Source organism: Hypomesus nipponensis, chromosome 11 (genome assembly GCF_054491055.1).
Source record: "Hypomesus nipponensis isolate SF chromosome 11, ASM5449105v1, whole genome shotgun sequence".
NCBI classification, from domain to species: Eukaryota; Metazoa; Chordata; class Actinopteri; order Osmeriformes; family Osmeridae; genus Hypomesus; species Hypomesus nipponensis.
The window spans coordinates 3,702,501-3,721,537 of NC_140371.1; the positions used below are offsets into that span (position 1 = coordinate 3,702,501).

Sequence of the window (19,037 nt, forward strand, 5' to 3'; positions counted from 1 at the left end):
CTCTAGCTCTCCATCTCCTCTCAATCGCTTTCCTTCTCTCCCTCCTGCCTTCTCTCCCTCTTGCCTTCTCTTCCTCTTTCCTTCTCTCCCTCTCTTCCTCTTTCCTTCTCTCCATCTCTTCCTCTTTCCTTCTCTCCATCTCTTCCTCTTTCCTTCTCTCCCTCTCTTCCTCTTTCCTTCTCTCCCTCTCTTCCTCTTTCCTTCTCTCCCTCCTGCTTTCTCTCCATCTCTTCCTCTTTCCTTCTCCCCATCTCCCCATCTATCCATCTCTCCTCTCCATCTTTCCCTCCATTCCATTTGTCCTCTTCTATCGTTTCATTCTGAAGTAAACTGAGAAAGAGTGGAGGAAAAGATTCAGGGAAAAGAGTTATCCGGACAGAGAGAATAGACATTGGCAGGAGAGGAGACATTTGAGAGTGGGAACATAGAGTGAGAGAGAAGAGATTAAGAGAGAGAGAAAGAAGAAAATAGGGCAAATTGAACAGGCTATTGATTATCGTCAGCAGCAAGTTAGTTTGTCTCTCTCACTGACTCTCCTGTGTCTGCTCCACCGGGGCCTGGAGAGATGGCTGGCGGACCTGACAGCACTGTTTCTGGACAGGGCTGCTGCTAGACTGACCCTGGAGAGAGAGAATCGTCTCCAATCAGCCGGTCTAACGAGTGATCAGTAGAGTGATGCGAGGTGACGCAGATCAATGCAGCTGAGGAGCGGACCGCATGGGGAGGTGCAGCTCTGAAGTGTAGTGATGCTAAATGTTACTGTTCCTTCTTCTCTCCCTCCGCCCCAACCCTCGCTCCTCCTCCCCCCTCTCTCCCGTCAACACTGCTTCATCTTCCCCCCAGTGTTGGACCCGTGCTCGGCCTACATCAGTCTGAACGAGCCCTGGAGGAACACGGACTACCATGTCAACCACTCCTCCGGGGGCGTGCCCCTGTGCGACAGCCTCCTGTCAGGGGAGTGGTACCGCTTCACCGGCATGGCCGGCGACGCCATGCCCACATTCTGCATCCAGGAGAACCACTGCGGGACCCACGCGCCCATCTGGCTGAACGGCACGCACCCTCAGCCCCAGGATGGCATCATCACACTGCCCGTCTGCGCCAGCTTCAACGACGACTGCTGCCGGTGGAACGGCAGCGCGGACGTGAAGGCGTGCGGGGGCGGTTACTACGTCTACCGGCTGCCCCGGCCCTCAGTCTGCTTCCACGTCTACTGTGGCCGTGAGGAACCCTAACCCTGACCCTAGCTAACCATGATTAACCCTAACAAACCCTAACCCTGACCCTAACTAACCATGATTAACCCTAACAAACCCTAACCCTGACCCTAACTAACCATGATTAACCCTAACAAACCCTAACCCTGACCCTAACTAACCATGATTAACCCTAACAAACCCTAACCCTGTGACCCAATCTAACCCTGACCCTAACTAACCCTGGATGCATGACTGGCTGACTGGATGACTGGATGACCATGTGTCTGACCATGTTTCTGTCTGTCTATCTGTAGACTTCTATGACATCTGTGATGAGGTGGAGTGCACTGGTCCTCATTGTCCAGAATCTGACTGCAGGTGTGCTGCTGGGACAGTCCTGGGACCAGACCGACAGACCTGCCTCGGTGAGGGGGGGGGGAGATGGGAGGAGGGGGAAGAGGAGAAGGGGGTGAGGAGGAGGGCTGGGGGAGGAGAGGGGAGGAGGGGGAGGGCTGGGGGGAGGAGAGGGGAGGGGAGCTGGGGGGAGGAAGGGGAGGAGGAGAATGGAGGAGGAGGAGGGCTGGAGGAGGAGAGTGAGAAATGGGGGTTGAAGAGGGGCAAGGAAGGTAGAGAAAAAGAGAGAGGAGGAGGGATGTGAGAGGGATCGTGAATAAAGCAGAGGAAGGGGGACGGGCATGGAGGGGGGGGGAGAGACAGAAAGATAGAGATTGCCTGTTCTCTGTATTTGCTGAGTCATTACCTCAGAGGAAGAGGGGGGCTTGGAGGACTGTCAGTCTGAGCAACGACTTGCTCTGTAACGGCTGTCTACTTTACTTACTGCCGTCTGTCCACCCCAACGCTCCATCCCTCCATCTATCCCACCTTCCTTCATCCACCCTCCCTCCCTCCCTCAAGATGTGAACGAGTGTGAGCGAGGGAACGGGGGATGTGCGGAGGTATGTGTGAACACCAAGGGGTCCCGGAGCTGCAAGTGTGGGCCAGGCCGAGTCCTGGACCAGGACGGACACAACTGTAAAGGTACAGGTCCGTCATCACCATCATCATCATCATCATCATCATCATCATCATCATCATCATCATCATCATCATCATCATCATCATCACCATCATCTTCTTCATCACCATCATCATCATCATCATCATCTTCATCATCTTCATCATCTTCATCATCTTCATCATTATCATCGTCATCATTATCATCATCATCATCACCATCATCTTCATCATCATCATCATCACAACCCCCATCATCATCCCCCCACTGTTTATCTCCCTCTCTTTCTTCTCTCTGTACTTCCTTCCTCTCTTTCCCCTCACCCTTCCTCTCTTTCTCCACCTCCCTCCTTCCTCTCTCAATCTTACTCCCCTCTTCCTCTTTCTTACCCTCTCCATCACCTTGAAAGAGATTGCAGGTTGTCATAACAACAACGGGGGCTGTAGCCATGGCTGCCTGGCGATGCAGGAGACATATCAGTGCTTCTGTCCCCGAGGCCTGGAGCTGGGCCAGGACAAACGCACCTGCCAGGGTGAGAGAGAAAGATATTGTGTGTTTGTTGGAGAGATTAGAGAGAAAAAGAGAGAGAGAAACGTATTGATGTCTCTGGGATGCAGTTCCGGTTCAGTGTGGCCCGAGTTCCATCGAGGTGTCGGTTCCCAAGGACCTGGTGGGCGGACTGGAGCTGTCATTGGCTAACTCCTCATGTAAGGGCGTGTCCAACGGGACACACATCAACCTGAGTTTCAGCCTGAAGACCTGCGGTACCACAGTGAAGGTATGTTACTGTAGACCTGCAGCCTTAATCTGTTACTGTAGACCTGCAGCCTTAATCTGTTACTGTAGACCTGCAGCCTTAATCTGTTGCTGTAGACCTGCAGCCTTAATCTGTTACTGTAGACCTGCAGCCTTAATCTGTTACTGTAAACCTGCAGCCTTAATCTGTTAGTGTAGACCTGCAGCCTCAATCTGACACCTGCTGTAGGCCAGGAACTGTCAACCTTGAATATACATGTCCATAGGAGATTATGTGTGTGAGAGTGTGAGAGTGTCTCTCTGAGTGTGTGTGAGAGTGTGAGAGTGTCTCTCTGAGTGTGTGTATGTGTGTGAGAGTGTGAGAGTGTCTCTCTGAGTGTGTGTATGTGTGTGAGAGTGTGAGAGTGTCTCTCTGAGTGTGTGTGAGAGTGTGAGAGTGTCTCTCTGAGTGTGTGTATGTGTGTGAGAGTGTCTCTCTGAGTGTGTGTATGTGTGTGAGAGTGTCTCTCTGAGTGTGTGTATGTGTGTGAGAGTGTCTCTCTGAGTGTGTGTATGTGTGTGAGAGTGTGAGAGTGTCTCTCTGAGTGTGTGTATGTGTGTGAGAGTGTGAGAGTGTCTCTCTGAGTGTGTGTGAGAGTGTGAGAGTGTAATCTCTGAGTGTGTGTGTGTGTGTGAGAGTGTCTCTCTGAGTGTGTGTATGTGTGTGAGAGTGTGAGAGTGTCTCTCTGAGTGTGTGTATGTGTGTGAGAGTGTGAGAGTGTCTCTCTGAGTGTGTGTGAGAGTGTGAGAGTGTCTCTCTGAGTGTGTGTGTGTGTGTGAGAGTGTGAGAGTGTGAGAGTGTGAGAGAGTGTGAGAGCGTGAGAGTGTGAGAGAGTGTGAGAGCGTGAGAGTGTGAGAGTGTCTCTCTGAGTGTGTGTGTGTTTGGTGCCCAGGTGACGGAGGACAGGATCGTGGGCACCAACCTGGTGACGGGCCTGCCCAAGTCCAGCCCAGGAAGCAGCCTGGACATGATCATCCGCACCTCCAAGCTCCTCCTCCCCGTCACCTGCCAGTTCCCCCGCGAGTACGACGTCTCCGACGGCTACCAGGCCAGCCTCCGCGGCAACGTCCTGGAGCTGGAGGGCCACAGCGAGGGCGTGTTCCCGTTCTCCCTGGAGCTCTTCAAGAATGCCGAGTTCTCCGAGCCGTACCGCGCGCCGCCCCAGCTGCGTCTCCACGACTCGCTGTTCTTCGGGGTGGAACCGAGGGAGAGGCTGGAGGGACTGGCTGCTCTGGTGGAGAGCTGCTTCGCCACGCCCAGCCCCAAGGCCGAGCAGGCCCTCAAGTACTACCTCATCAAGGACGGGTAGGTAGAACCGGCTAGAACCTGCGGAACAGGGCGGAATATGGTAGAACATGCGGAACATAGTAGAACATGCGGAACATGGTAGAGCATGTGGAACACTGTAGAACATAATATAACCTGCAGAATAGGGTCAATATAAATAGGGTTCAAGCTACGGCAGCTAGCTCTGTTACAGTAGTGGTGAAGGAGTTGGCTAAGGCGAACGCTTGCGAATGGTTATGGCAAATCAGAGTGGCTCTGGGCAGAACAAATAGTTTTAAACTTCAACAGAGGACCCACCTTCAAGGAAGTTATTGTTTGTCAATGGAGCGATCCCAGACCCTCTGTACAAATGAAATGTACGAGGGTCTGATTAGGACCAGGCTAGCGCTGCTAGGGTTTCTGGGCCCCTTAGCGACTTTATACTTTGTACCTGTATTTGGTTCTCTGTTCTGGTAAAATTGACCCTCTCTATTTTCAACTTTGTTCTAGATATATTCAAACTTTGAATAAACTATGTTCCACCACTTTTCATTTTCACAGTGTCTTACACTTTTAATCTGACTTCATTAAAGCTTTCAGAAGATTCATGGCCCCAGTACCTCAGGGCAGGATAGAGATTAAGAGAATGGAGGAGGATAAAGGAAGGTTCAGCTGAAAAAATCCAACCACTGATCTGCTGTTGAAAGAACATTTCACGTTTAGAACACGGTGTTCCAGTGAGGTCCTAGATGTTGAGTGCAGAGGGTTAGGAGCAAAGTCTTTGCACCAGCAGACAAGACCATGTCCTTGTGAAGAACTAAAGACAGGTCCGTACTGGTGAGGCAGCATGTTAGAGACCTTTATGGATCAAATCAAATGTATTTGTATAGCCCTTTTTACACGTAAGCATGTAATAGAGGGCTTCACATACGCCCATAGAACTGCCCCTCAACCAACCTAAACCCTCAAGGCAGACAAAAAAAAACTCCCAACGGGAGAAAAAATGGAAGAAACCTTGAGAAGAGCAATTCAGAGAGGGATCCCTTCCTCCAGAGACGGTTGGTAAGAAAGAGGAGCAGAACACAAGCTAAACATAGTCATACAGTGTCAATGGGTTTTGAAACACCAAAATCCATTGTTCGGCTTTATAGACGTTGGATGGGACCGGGAAACACGCTGTTGGCCGTCATGGAGACTGGATTCTGGTTGACGACCTGGTCCAGTGTTGGTAGACCGACGACCAGGCAGGTCCTGACAGCTCAGACCCCCCACACCACAAGGGATGTGTGGGGGGGACAGAGAGGAGAACAGGAATTAGAGAATGCCAGGAGCAGCTAGCAGTTACAGTCATAATAGAATGAGATCGCCACCAGTCAAGTGTGGACTAGTGCAGCAATTTAACAGAGCTAAAAGGATATTTGATGCAGCCCGACACACCGAGACAGTGACAACCCCCCTCGGTTGGAACATGAAATCTGTACCAGGGGAAAGAACTCTAAAATAGGTTATACTTAGATGAATAAGTATGAAAACAACCAGTCTCCCGTTGTCTCCAACTAGTAACAAAAACTATAACAATAACAATATACAGCAATGGAACTATAACAGTAACAATATACAGTAACAGGTTTACTTTCTTTGTAACATCTAGATGGGCAATGTGAACATAAGCTATCATTACAATTTAAAAGTTACATGTGATACAGTACACACATAGGCAAACGCACACCCCAGGTTTACATAGAAAGTACACACATATTTACCTTTAACAATCATAGAATTGACTAAACAAGAAAGTTTTTAATCGAGTTTTAAATGTCGAAACAGTATCAGCCTCCTTGATTGAGACATATAATTTGTTCAAGAGAAAAGGTGCTCTATATGAGAACGCCCTACCTCCAGCTGTTTTTTTCTTAATTGTGGGTATTACCAGATAGCCAGCATCTTGAGATCTTAGAGTCCTTGCGGGGCAATAGGATGCAGGGAGACCGGAGAGGTACAGTGGTGCCAATCCATGCAGAGATTTGTAAGATAGTAGTAAAACTCTGCTCTGACTTGGAAAGGGAGCCAGTGTAAAGAGATTAGAGTAGATGTTGTACGATCAAACTTTCTTGTTTTAGTCAATAGTCTAGCAGCAGCATTTTGCACCCGCTATAATTTTTTTAGGTAGGTAGTTGGGAGGCCAGAGAACAACACATTGCAGTAGTCCAATCGGGATGTAACAAAAGCATGTATTAGTTTTTCAGTATCATCCTTTGAGAGGAATTTTCGTATTTTGGCAATATTACATATGGAAAAAAGTGGTTCTGGTGATTTGCTTAATATGTTACTCAAACGAAAGGTCTGGGTCCAATGTGACTCTTAGATTTTTAACCAACTGGCTTTGAGATACTTTGACCTTAGACTTTGCTAAGTCTAAGGTTTGACTCCTGGATGACTTTGCTAAGTCTAAGGTCAGATTGGATAAATTATTTCTGTATTTTTTAGGGCCGAAAATTTGAAACTCGGTTTTATCCGAATCAAGAAGAAGGAAATTTGCTGTCATCCAAGTTCTCAACCTGGAAACACATTTTTCCATAGCATGCGGTAATTCTCCTGGCTTTATGGACATGTATAGCTGAGTATCAGCTGCATAACAGTGAGAATGTACCCCAGAGCTTCTAATTATGTTTCCTAAAGGCAACATATAGAGTGAAAATAACAGAGGGCCTAGCACTGAACCCTGTGGTACTCCGTATTTTACTGTGGAGCTCCTGGATGAGCAGCCATCATAGTGGACACATTGTGATCTATCAGATAGATACGATCTAAACCACTGAAGTGAAGTACCAGAAATCCCAACATAGTTCTCCATACATTTCAAGAGAATCTCATGATCCACAGTGTCAAAAGCTGCACTTAAGTCTAGAAGAACCAGGACAGAGCTAGAGCCAGCGTCAGAGGCTAATAATAGATCATTGACTACCTTAGCTAATGCAGTTTCAGTGCTGTGGTGAAGATGAAATCCAGACTGGAGAGGTTCATAAAGCTGATTTGAGGAGAGGTGCTCAGTTAGCTTTTGTGCCACAGCTTTTTCAAAAATTTTGGAGAGAAATGGCAAATTTGAAATTGGCCTATAGTTGCTAATACAACCTGGATCCAGGTTAGTTTTTTTAAGAAGGGGCTTAATAATAGCTTGTTTGAAATCGTCAGGGACTTACAATAGTCCAGTTACAATAGATTCATTAATAATAATAAGCATGGGTGGTCCAATAATAGGGAGAAGTTCCCTACAAAGTTTGGCAGGGAGGGGATTGAGAAGGCAACTCTTGGGTTTCGATAAATCTATCAGCTTGATGAACGCTTCCATAGAAATAGGGTTAAAGTGAGTGAGAGCCTCAACATGCAGCATGAGGGAGGGGGGCCAGGAGTAGTAGAATTAGTCCTTTTTAAAGTAGTTGGTGGTTTCATTCAAATTATCTCAAATGAATTAAAGGTATTTACAGATTTTAGGCTGAGGTTGAAGGTAGCTTTATATATCATAGCAACACCACCACCTTTCATTGAGACACGAGGGATGTGTGAGTACGCAAAATCCTGAGGTGATGCTTCATTCAGGGGGAATATTTGTCAGGTTTTAGCCAGGTTTTGGTGAGTCCAATCAGGTCCAGGCTGCATTCAGACATCAGATCATTAATCAAAACGGCCTTTGTGGATAGAGATCTGATCAGAAGGGATTTTATTCGCCATGAATGTTTGCACAAACAAGGAATTTACTTTGGCAGGGAGGTGCATACATTAAACATACAGGAATATTGAAACTTTAATATATGTGGACTAACTAAACAAAATTACTATTTTTTGCCTGTTTCCTCTCCTCCACTCTCATCTTCTCCCTCCTCTCCTCTCCACCTCTCTCATTCCCTCCTTACCCCCACTCCTCTCCTCTCCTCTCTCTCCCCCTCCCTCCTCTCCTCTCCACCTCCCTCTCTCTCACCCCTCTTCTCCTCTCCACCTCTCTACCCCCCCTCCTCTTCTCCACCTCTCTCTTTCTCTCTCCCCCTCCTCTCCTCTCCACCTACCTCTCTCGCCCCCCTCCTCTCCACCTCCCTCTCTCTCCCTCTCCTCTCCACCTCTCCACGTCCGTCTCTCTCCCCCTCCTCTCCTCTCCACATCCCTCTCTCTCCCCCCTCCTCTCCTTTCCACCTCCCTCTCTCTCCCCCTCCTCTCCTCTCCACATCCCTCTCTCTCCCCCCTCCTCTCCTCTCCACCTCCCTCTCTCTCCCCCTCCTCTCCTCTCCACATCCCTCTCTCTCCCCCCTCCTCTCCTCTCCACATCCCTCTCTCTCCCCCTCCTCTCCTCTCCACCTCCCTCACTCTCCCCCTCCTCTCCTCTCCACATCCCTCTCTCTCCCCCCTCCTCTCCTCTCCACCTCCCTCTCTCTCCCCCTCCTCTCCTCTCCACATCCCTCTCTCTCCCCCCTCCTCTCCTCTCCACCTCCCTCTCTCTCCCCCTCCTCTCCTCTCCACATCCCTCTCTCTCCCCCTCCTCTCCTCTCCACATCCCTCTCTCTCCCCCCTCCTCTCCTCTCCACCTCTCTCTCTTTCCCCCCTCCTCTCCTCTCCACATCCCTCTCTCTCCCCCCTCCTCTCCTCTCCACCTCCCTCTCTCTCCCCCTCCTCTCCTCTCCACATCCCTCTCTCTCCCCCTCCTCTCCTCTCCACCTCCCTCTCTCTCCCCCTCCTCTCCTCTCCACATCCCTCTCTCTCCCCCTCCTCTCCTCTCCACCTCCCTCTCTCTCCCCCTCCTCTCCTCTCCACCTCCCTCACTCTCCCCCTCCTCTCCTCTCCACATCCCTCTCTCTCCCCCCTCCTCTCCTCTCCACCTCTCTCTCTTTCCCCCCTCCTCTCCTCTCCACATCCCTCTCTCTCCCCCCTCCTCTCCTTTCCACCTCCCTCTCTCTCCCCCTCCTCTCCTCTTCACATCCCTCTCTCTCCCCCCTCCTCTCCTCTCCACCTCCCTCTCTCTCCCCCTCCTCTCCTCTCCACATCCCTCTCTCTCCCCCCTCCTCTCCTCTCCACATCCCTCTCTCTCCCCCCTCCTCTCCTCTCCACCTCCCTCACTCTCCCCCTCCTCTCCTCTCCACATCCCTCTCTCTCCCCCTCCTCTCCTCTCCACCTCTCTCTCTCTCTCTCCCCCTCCTCTCCACCTCCCTCTCTCTCCCCCTCCTCTCCTCTCCACATCCCTCTCTCTCCCCCCTCCTCTCCTCTCCACCTCCCTCTCTCTCCCCCCTCCTCTCCTCTCCACCTCTCTCTCTTTCCCCCCCACAGTTGTATCTCAGATGAGACAGTCAGGCAGTTCTCCTCTAAAGACCAACTCTCCAAACACTACCAGGTCCCTGTTTTCAAGTTTGTTGGCAAGGACAACCGAGTGAGTAAGACAACCATGCTGAGAGCCAGCTGGTGTGTGCGTGTGTTTGTATCGCAGAGTATGACCTTTGTATCAGCGTTTCTACAGACATGGTGTTGCATCTGCTTGTGTAAAGGAAGCCTTCTGAACCTGTGTGTGTGTGTTTGTGTGTGCCTGTGTGTGCCTGTGTGTGCTGACAGGAAGTGTTCCTGCACTGCAGGGTGTTGGTGTGTGGTGCAGGAGACTCCCGTTGTTCTCAGGGATGTCGGGGCCGAACACGCCGTGAACTAGTGTCTGACCAGGACCAGGACCGCCACCATGACCAGGACCATCACCTGCTGACTGGAGGCCCAATCTTCATCCTGGCTGAGCCGTGACCCCTACACTGAACTTTGAAGCTCGGTCCAAACACACAGACACTCACTCATGCACATACTGTATATACTTGTGCACACACACACACACACACACACATACACTCATGCACACATACACAGCTGATATTCTAGTTTAATTTTAGTACTATATTAGTCTGTACATCTATAATCATGCATCAAATATGGTTTCACTAGCACCTACTGTAATGCTCTCTCTCTCACACACACACACACACACACTCTCTCTCTCTCTCTCTCTCTCTCTCTCTCACACACACACACACACACACACACACACACACACACACACACACACACACACACACACACACACACACACACACACACACAGTCACGTGGAAACTGCTGAGGTCAGGAGAGATTGTCTTGAGGACCTCACCTTGCAGCCTTGTAGGTGCACTGATGGCTGACATTGTTTTGTCTGTACTGCCTGGAGTCACAGTGTCTCTCACACACAATGGAGTCACAGTGTCTCTCACACACAATGGAGTCACAGTGTCTCTCACACACAATGGAGTCACAGTGTCTCTCACACACACTGGAGTCACAGTGTCTCTCACACACACTGGAGTCACAGTGTCTCTCACACACACTGGAGTCACAGTGTCTCTCTCACACACACACACATACAAGTATTAAACTGTCTATACACTCTGACTGGCAGGATGTGTTCATACAAAGTAGAGCATCCACAAATAAAGTCAACAATATAAACTTTTTTCCATTCAATGTACTTATTTCAACTTTAATACTGTGTTCAAAATATTTCATGACAATATTTCTTGTGAAAAATGTTCAATAATAATAATGAACAAAGAAATAAATAACATTTGTTTTTATCAACTAAAATTATGACGGCCTCTTGTTGTTGTATGATGTTGGGAGGTAGGTATGTACTTTAATAAACTCAATGGAGAAATCAATTAACTTTTATTCCTAAAATGCCTGGCCATCGTATTTCAGTGACTGTAAATAGTCATTAATTTATTCATAGAAAAATAACACAAACGTTGAATTTTAATTATCAGCTGATGAACAAAAAACACAACTTGCATGGAACACTGGATTGAAACCTGATCTATAATGAGGTGGTGGGTAATGACGTTGAGGAACAGTCTAAAAGTACACAATGTTTTGGAGAGAGCCTTAATATAAACACACACACACACACACACACACAGTGGCAGCACATATTTGAGAAGAGTGTGAAATGACAGGCTGTTGCACCACGCAAGTGCATATGAGGTACATGCTTCTCACTTTGTTACACTACCCTGTGTGTTTCTGTGTGTAAGTGTGAGCTTGTCTGTGTGTGTAAACACCATCACACAGTACTCATTTATGTAAAACAGTAGCAAGGAACAGGGGCGGAGCCCCAACCTAGCACCTAGTCGAGGTTTAATATGAGTTTAGATAGGAACCTCCACAGGTAATGCGAGCGCGCATCTTTTTAAAATGTTTTGCATTCATTTGATTGCAAAATTGTTTTTGAAGCTGTATGTAATATACACATTACGTTGGACTCATATTGTTATATTTCCCGAAATTGACTACCCATAAAGATTCAGGTTTTTTTTGAAAACCCCCAAAGTCCCCCCTCCACTCCGCCCACGCTGCCATGGACACCAACGTTCTGTTTCTGAAGGTTCTCCATTCTAACCAGAGGCTGCCGAGCCTCTATCAGAGCACCATGCTGGCCAGCCACTCAGACATACCTGAGGTGCTTTTGATGTGACTCACAGTTGGCACTTATGTGACATTCCAGTGGGTGACAAATCAAGTTCACCCCAAAAGTATTAAACAGCATCTGTGAATGGTGACTGTCAGGTTCAGTGGAGCTGCAGCCCTGCCCCCTAGAGGCCTCTGACGCAGAGACAGAACACACCACGAGAGACAACATGAAAATAAGAAAAGAATATGCTGCGTACTACACCACACCGTCACAGTTTCCGAGAGAATGAATTTAAACATTGTTGATAACGTTCTCTACAATAACATGTCATAATCACGGTCTTGTACGGTATGTAGTCCAGTGAGAGAGCCATCCTCACACACACACACACACACACACACATACATACACACACACACACACACACACACACCCTCACACTGCAGTAGTCCCAACAGGTGTTCTAAAGCTCGTCCCTCTCCTCGTCCTCGCAGTAGCAGGCCTCCCTCTGGCTGCTCATGTACGACCTGCAGCCCAGGGACCCCACCGTGTTGTGCAGGGCATCTGCCATCGACTCACATGCTGGGAGAGGAGGGGGAAGGAGGGGGCAGGGAGACATTCGGGAAACAGATACAGGCAGAGATGTACATCAAATGTGTGCTCTCCTGCCTCAGTGTGTGTGTGTGTGTTCTCCTGCCTCAGTGTGTGTGTGTGTTCTCCTGCCTCAGTGTGTGTGTGTGTTCTCCTGCCTCAGTGTGTGTGTGTGTTCTCCTGCCTCAGTGTGTGTGTGTGTTCTCCTGCCTCAGTGTGTGTGTGTGTTCTCCTGCCTCAGTGTGTGTGTGTGTTCTCCTGCCTCAGTGTGTGTGTGTGTTCTCCTGCCTCAGTGTGTGTGTGTGTTCTCCTGCCTCAGTGTGTGTGTGTGTTCTCCTGCCTCAGTGTGTGTGTGTGTTCTCCTGCCTCAGTGTGTGTGTGTTTTCTCCTGCCTCAGTGTGTGTGTGTGTTCTGACCTTGGACCTTGGACACAAAGCCCAGGCTCCTCTTCAGGTCGGTGCAGATGGCGTGGACGCACCAGCGGAACTTGGAGTCGCATTGGGCCTTGCTCGAGCCGCAGGAGTCATAGCAGGAGTCCAGCTGGTCACAGCAGCGCGTCATGGCAGGGATGCCCAGGTCCAGCTGCCAGGGACATGGGACACTTTAATACCCACACACACATGCACACACCAGCACAAACACATACATGCAAGCACATACTCCAATACAAAAGTACACACACGTACACCAATACAAAAACACATGCATGCATGCACACACATCAGCAAAAACACACACACACATGCAGGCACACATGCACACAAACACAAAATCACACACACACACACTTGGTAGTTAAGCCATTCGCCATGGTGTGCACATTAGTGGTAGTTGTTAGTAAGCCACATACGGTGTCCGCTACCTGGAAGCCCAGTATGGAGTTGCTGCAGCCGTTGGGCTCAGGGATCTGGTAGCCTGGCCGGGGGACGGGCTCTTTACCTAGGGAGGGAGGAGCAACCACAGAAGTCAAGGGGGGGGGGGGTCAGGGGTGAGGGGGTCATGGCAGAGGGGTCAGGGGTCAGGGCAGAAGGGGTCAGGTCAGAGGTCAGAACTGGTGGTCAGGTCTAGGTCGAATGCATCAATGTTGAAACCAAGGAAGTGCTTATTTCACGAGAGCAGCTGTGACTCAACAGAACGCGCATTTGGCTACACACTAACGGTGGCTAACTGATGCCCATTAGAGCATCCACCATAATACAGCATTTTAGTTAGCCAAACCTCGGCCCGTGTCAGTTAACTTCAAAATACTCAAAAGCTCCGGGGTAGTTGTCGTGTCTCATCCTTCATGTGTTGATCGCAGGGTCAGTCCTGAAACAGTCTCATAGCTACATCATGGCACATGAAAGGAACTGAGGGCTGTTTGATTTGTGTCCCAGCTGGCACCTACAGGACTCATCCGTTGGTTTCGTTACAGTGGGTGAGACAAATCCAGCACGCCCTAGTTTATTTGCTGATGACGGTAGTCATCGTAGCGGGACAGCTGCCTGGCCGCTTTTCTGAGGTAATGCATTAGTTAGTTTGTCTTTGTTTTGGTTACCTGGTGCAAGTGTGAAGCTAGTTCTGATTACCTGGTTATAGTTCTGGTTGCCTGGTGCTAGTCTGAAACTAGTTCTGGTTACCTGGTGCTAGTCTGAAACTAGTTCTGGTTGCCTGGTGCTAGTCTGAAACTAGTTCTGGTTGCCTGGTGCTAGTCTGAAACTAGTTCTGGTTACCTGGTGCTAGTCTGAAACTAGTTCTGGTTGCCTGGTGCTAGTCTGAAGCTAGTTCTGGTTGCCTGGTAATAGTCTGAAACTAGTTCTGGTTACCTGGTGCTAGTCTGAAGCTAGTTCTGGTTAACTGGTGTTAGTTCTGGTTACCTGGTGCTAGTTGTGATGCTAGTTCTGGTTACCTGGTGCTAGTTGTGATGCTAGTTCTGGTTACCTGGTGCTAGTTGTGATGCTAGTTCTGGTTACCTGGTTATAGTTCTGGTTGCCTGGTGCTAGTCTGAAACTAGTTCTGGTTACCTGGTGCTAGTCTGAAGCTAGTTCTGGTTAACTGGTGTTAATTCTGGTTATCTGGTGCTAGTTGTGATGCTAGTTCTGGTTACCTGGTGCTAGTTGTGATGCTAGTTCTGGTTACCTGGTTATAGTTCTGGTTGCCTGGTGCTAGTCTGAAACTAGTTCTGGTTACCTGGTGCTAGTCTGAAACTAGTTATGGTTGCCTGGTGCTAGTCTGAAACTAGTTCTGGTTACCTGGTGCTAGTCTGAAGCTAATTCTGGTTAACTGGTGTTAGTTCTGGTTACCTGGTGCTAGTTGTGATGCTAGTTCTGGTTACCTGGTTATAGTTCTGGTTGCCTGGTGCTAGTCTGAAACTAGTTCTGGTTACCTGGTGCTAGTCTGAAACTAGTTATGGTTGCCTGGTGCTAGTCTGAAACTAGTTCTGGTTACCTGGTGCTAGTCTGAAGCTAGTTCTGGTTAACTGGTGTTAGTTCTGGTTACCTGGTGCTAGTTGTGATGCTAGTTCTGGTTACCTGGTGCTAGTTGTGATGCTAGTTCTGGTTACCTGGTGCTAGTTGTGATGCTAGTTCTGGTTACCTGGTTATAGTTCTGGTTGCCTGGTGCTAGTCTGAAACTAGTTCTGGTTACCTGGTGCTAGTCTGAAGCTAGTTCTGGTTAACTGGTGTTAATTCTGGTTATCTGGTGCTAGTTGTGATGCTAGTTCTGGTTACCTGGTGCTAGTTGTGATGCTAGTTCTGGTTACCTGGTTATAGTTCTGGTTGCCTGGTGCTAGTCTGAAACTAGTTCTGGTTACCTGGTGCTAGTCTGAAACTAGTTATGGTTGCCTGGTGCTAGTCTGAAACTAGTTCTGGTTACCTGGTGCTAGTCTGAAGCTAATTCTGGTTAACTGGTGTTAGTTCTGGTTACCTGGTGCTAGTTGTGATGCTAGTTCTGGTTACCTGGTTATAGTTCTGGTTGCCTGGTGCTAGTCTGAAACTAGTTCTGGTTACCTGGTGCTAGTCTGAAACTAGTTATGGTTGCCTGGTGCTAGTCTGAAACTAGTTCTGGTTACCTGGTGCTAGTCTGAAGCTAGTTCTGGTTAACTGGTGTTAGTTCTGGTTACCTGGTGCTAGTTGTGATGCTAGTTCTGGTTACCTGGTGCTAGTTGTGATGCTAGTTCTGGTTACCTGGTGCTAGTTGTGATGATAGTTCTGGTTACCTGGTGCAAGTCTGGTTACCTGGTGCTAGTGAGAAGCTAGTTTTGGGCTACCTGGTGATTGTGACACCAGATAGTGAACCTACCAGCTGACTTACATTTGCGTTTAGTCATTTAGCAGACAATCTTATCCAGAGCGGCTTGCCCAAGGACACAACTTCATTAAGCACGGCCGGGAATAGAACCGGAAACCTTCTGATTAATAGCCCAATTCCCTAACCGCTCAACCATCTGACCCATGACTTGGGTTGCATTGTAGCCTGGGGAACTACATGTCTGTAGGTGTTTATGCAAGCCACAGGTCTGCGCACCCTGCATCTCCAGCAGGTGACCTCTGGGTTCTCTATCTGCCTTGTGTAACAGCAGAGGACAGCTTGTCCACTCAGGAATCTGTCTGATAAGAGCCCCAGCGAGGATGGATGCTTGTACTGTACATCCCACACGACAGTCCAGGGCACAGATAATCCCTTCTGTTAGGGCTCAGTTCGTTATCAACAGATAATTCACACGGATATGAAAGACAGTCTGTGCCGTTTTTTTTGACAGAAAGAGACGGTTGAGGTATGACATGTGGATGTGTGTAAGTAGCTGCAGGGGCGACACCCTAAGTGAGGATTTATGTATGACCTCAAACATGATCTTGGATGCTGGATCACAGACAGCAGTATTTCTGTCTGGTACACAGACAGCTACATTCCCACATTTCTTTTATGATACATTGCTTGCCTTTGTTGGACAGAGACATTTAGGTATAGACAGGAAAGGTAGGTCAGAGGGGAAGATATGCAGAAATGTTCCAAGCTGGAATCGAACCCGGGCTGCTGCATTGAGGCACACACTCAAACTTATAGCTACAGTCTTAAAGACACACACTTATAGCTACAGTCATACAGACACACACTCATAGCTACAGTCATACACACACACTCATAGCTACAGTCATACAGACACACACTCATAGCTACAGTCATACAGACACACACTCATAGCTACAGTCATACAGACAAACACTCATAGCTACAATCATACAGACACACACTTATAGCTACAGTCATACAGACACACACTTATAGCTACAGTCATACAGACACACACTCATAGCTACAGTCATACAGACACACACTCATAGCTAGTCATACAGACAAACACTCATAGCTACAGTCACCAGCCAGTCACACACACACACTCATGTCTTACCGTGTCGGCAGCGGTACTGGCACACACCGTCGCGCCCCCCCACCATCTCCACCAGGGAGTCAAAGTAGCCGTTGACGGCCTGGAAGCTGTTTCTGATGGAGCTCAGGCCCCAGGAAGACTCCTCCACCATGGGCAGGTGCATGGACGGGGCCAGCTCCTCCAGATGCTCCAGCTGCTCCAGGGCCTCCAGGCCCTCTGGGAGGCCCTCTGGGAGGTCCTCTGGGAGGCCCTCTATCGGGTAATCCTGGGTGTCAGCCACAGGGGCCTCCACCGCCAAGCCTTCCCCAGCAGCAGGCTCCTCCGCTGGGGCGTCTTCAGCAGGGCTCCCCTGGGTGGGGGCCTCGTGGCCTGGGGTCTCGTGGCCCAGCGCCTCCTCAGCCAGGAGCTCCGGGGCAGGGATGTCTGCAGCGGCGTTCCCTGCAGGACTGTCTTCAACCAATGGGCTGTCAGCAAGGGGCTGATCAGCCACAGAGGAATCAGCAGCATCAGATTCAGGGATGTCTTCAATTAGATCCTCCACCAATGGACTGTCAGAATCGGGCTCCTCGACCAATGGGCTGTCAATGGCCGGGCTGTCTGCTTCAGGCTCGCTTGATACTGTTTGAGGGTCGACCGGTGAGTCCCCCCCAGCAGACTCCTCTAGGCCGTCTGTCTCCTGGCCCACTGTGAGCTCTGCTACGGGGGAGTCGTCCTCCATCCCCCCCTCCACCTCCAGGGGGTCCACCGGAGTCGGGTCCAGGACAGGAGCCTGGGGATCTGGGGTGTCCTCGCTGGAAGAGGTCCTGTAGAGACCCAGGGTGGCTGACATCCCCAGAGAGAGGCCGAGCAGCAGGAGGAACAGTGTCCGGAGAGGCAACATGGCGACGCAGAGGGGTCGCAGATGAGGAGATGGCAGGGTGGGTAATGGAGGAGGAGTTGCTGACAGACAGGGAGAACCTCAGACACTGAGCAGAGAACGTAAACACACTGTGTTCATACAGGATCGGGGACACGGGACTTTGACCTGTGATTAGCCTAGGCAGACAGCGAGGCACAGCCTTCAGCTGGGTGTAAAGGTCACCAGATATCTCCCTGGACGAGTCCTCTTCTCTCACCCTGCTCCTCCCCCCCCCCCCTCTCTCTCTCTCTCTCTCTGTCATCACAGACTAATTTAATCAGTGTTCTAGTTCCCCTCGGTTTTCTAAAGAGATCAGATCACACTACACTGACTGAACTTGTGTTATTAGAAGGGAAAGGTGTAGTTTGATCTCTGTCACTGTGTTGTATTGGATTGTATCAGTGCAAACAGAGACCTGATTGGGCCAATCAAAGATATCTTGCAGTTACTGTGTCTTCTGATTAAACAACCCCAGGGAAGGCACTGCAGTTAAAATGTCCTCCTGAACTGTGAAAACATCCTTCTGCATACATTAATCATTCATCAAATTAATTAAGCTTCCTAACAAAGTTCCTATAGGGTATTGACTGCAGAGGCGATACAGGATTACGTAATGTGGCTTAATGATACACCTCTGCTGCTCCCTGGTGTCAGAGGAAGGGTACAGCTGGTGACAGACGGTTAACAGCGTATCTGTTTATCTCTGGGTTCCCTATCAGGGTGTCTTGTGGGCTGTAGTGTTGCTCAGTATCAGTCAGTGTGCAGCTGGGCCACTGACACAAACACTGGGTTGTACAAGACTGAACACAGACGAGTCTCATATTTACACCCCATCAACTGAACCAGAACTAGTTGAGTAACCTTCCATGAGAACAAACTGTCCTTTAGGGTAAAAGCATCTACAAAATGAATACAACTTAAAACTGTTCACGTGAAGTAACACTGTGCCTTTAATAATGCTGATAACCAGTTATGCAATGAGAGATAACAACAATTGATTTATCCTATCATGCTTTAATAGAGAAACGCTCGATTTAGTCAACTGACCTGATAAAGCTGCGTGAGTTGGAGTCTTTATGGCAGTTGTTCTAGAGGCTGTTTATGAGAGGGGGTGGATAGCTCCATGTGCCACATGTGGTGGACCTGAACGTCCTGTGCTTGTGAGGTGGTGATGTTGCAGAGTAAAGTCTGGAGCAGGGTCCTACTGTACTCTACACTGAGGGTGGGTCTGGAGCAGGGTCCTACTGTACTCTACACTGAGGGTGGGTCTGGAGCAGGGTCCTACTGTACTCTACACTGAGGGTGGGTCTGGAGCAGGGTCCTACTGTACTCTACACTGAGGGTGGGTCTGGAGCAGGGTCCTACTGTACTCTACACTGAGGGTGGAATCTTGGGTTGATACTGGCCTGCTGCTGAGTTGCACTTTTGCAAGTTGTCATTTTAA

At 49.3% G+C, this 19,037-nt stretch overlaps 2 protein-coding genes across 3 annotated transcripts in view; one reads left to right on the forward strand and one right to left on the reverse strand.

Annotated features, from left to right (window-relative positions):
* oit3 (oncoprotein induced transcript 3) overlaps positions 1 to 10,781 on the forward strand; it is a 12,916-nt gene extending 2,135 nt beyond the window's left edge. The window contains exons 2-9 of the mRNA XM_084709822.1: positions 844 to 1,221; positions 1,514 to 1,624; positions 2,115 to 2,237; positions 2,624 to 2,746; positions 2,832 to 2,992; positions 3,903 to 4,315; positions 9,587 to 9,686; positions 9,866 to 10,781. Of these exons, the coding sequence (XP_084565948.1) occupies positions 844 to 1,221; positions 1,514 to 1,624; positions 2,115 to 2,237; positions 2,624 to 2,746; positions 2,832 to 2,992; positions 3,903 to 4,315; positions 9,587 to 9,686; positions 9,866 to 10,042 (1,586 nt within the window). The 3' untranslated portion in view covers positions 10,043 to 10,781. The remainder of the gene's footprint in view (positions 1 to 843; positions 1,222 to 1,513; positions 1,625 to 2,114; positions 2,238 to 2,623; positions 2,747 to 2,831; positions 2,993 to 3,902; positions 4,316 to 9,586; positions 9,687 to 9,865) is intronic.
* pla2g12b (phospholipase A2, group XIIB) lies at positions 10,779 to 17,674 on the reverse strand. Of its 2 annotated transcripts, none has more exons than XM_084709823.1 (4): positions 16,717 to 17,674; positions 13,177 to 13,265; positions 12,743 to 12,908; positions 10,779 to 12,317 (listed from the first exon to the last, which is right to left on the reverse strand). In XM_084709823.1, the coding sequence occupies exons 1-4, from the start codon at positions 17,573 to 17,575 to the stop codon at positions 12,199 to 12,201; spliced, it is 1,233 nt and encodes a 410-aa protein (XP_084565949.1). In that variant the 5' UTR covers positions 17,576 to 17,674; the 3' UTR covers positions 10,779 to 12,198. The 2 variants fall into 2 exon arrangements, with proteins under 2 accessions (XP_084565949.1, XP_084565950.1); XM_084709824.1 differs by having other exon boundaries at positions 13,189 to 13,265; positions 16,717 to 17,673.
* Between the last annotated feature and the right edge of the window lie 1,363 nt (positions 17,675 to 19,037).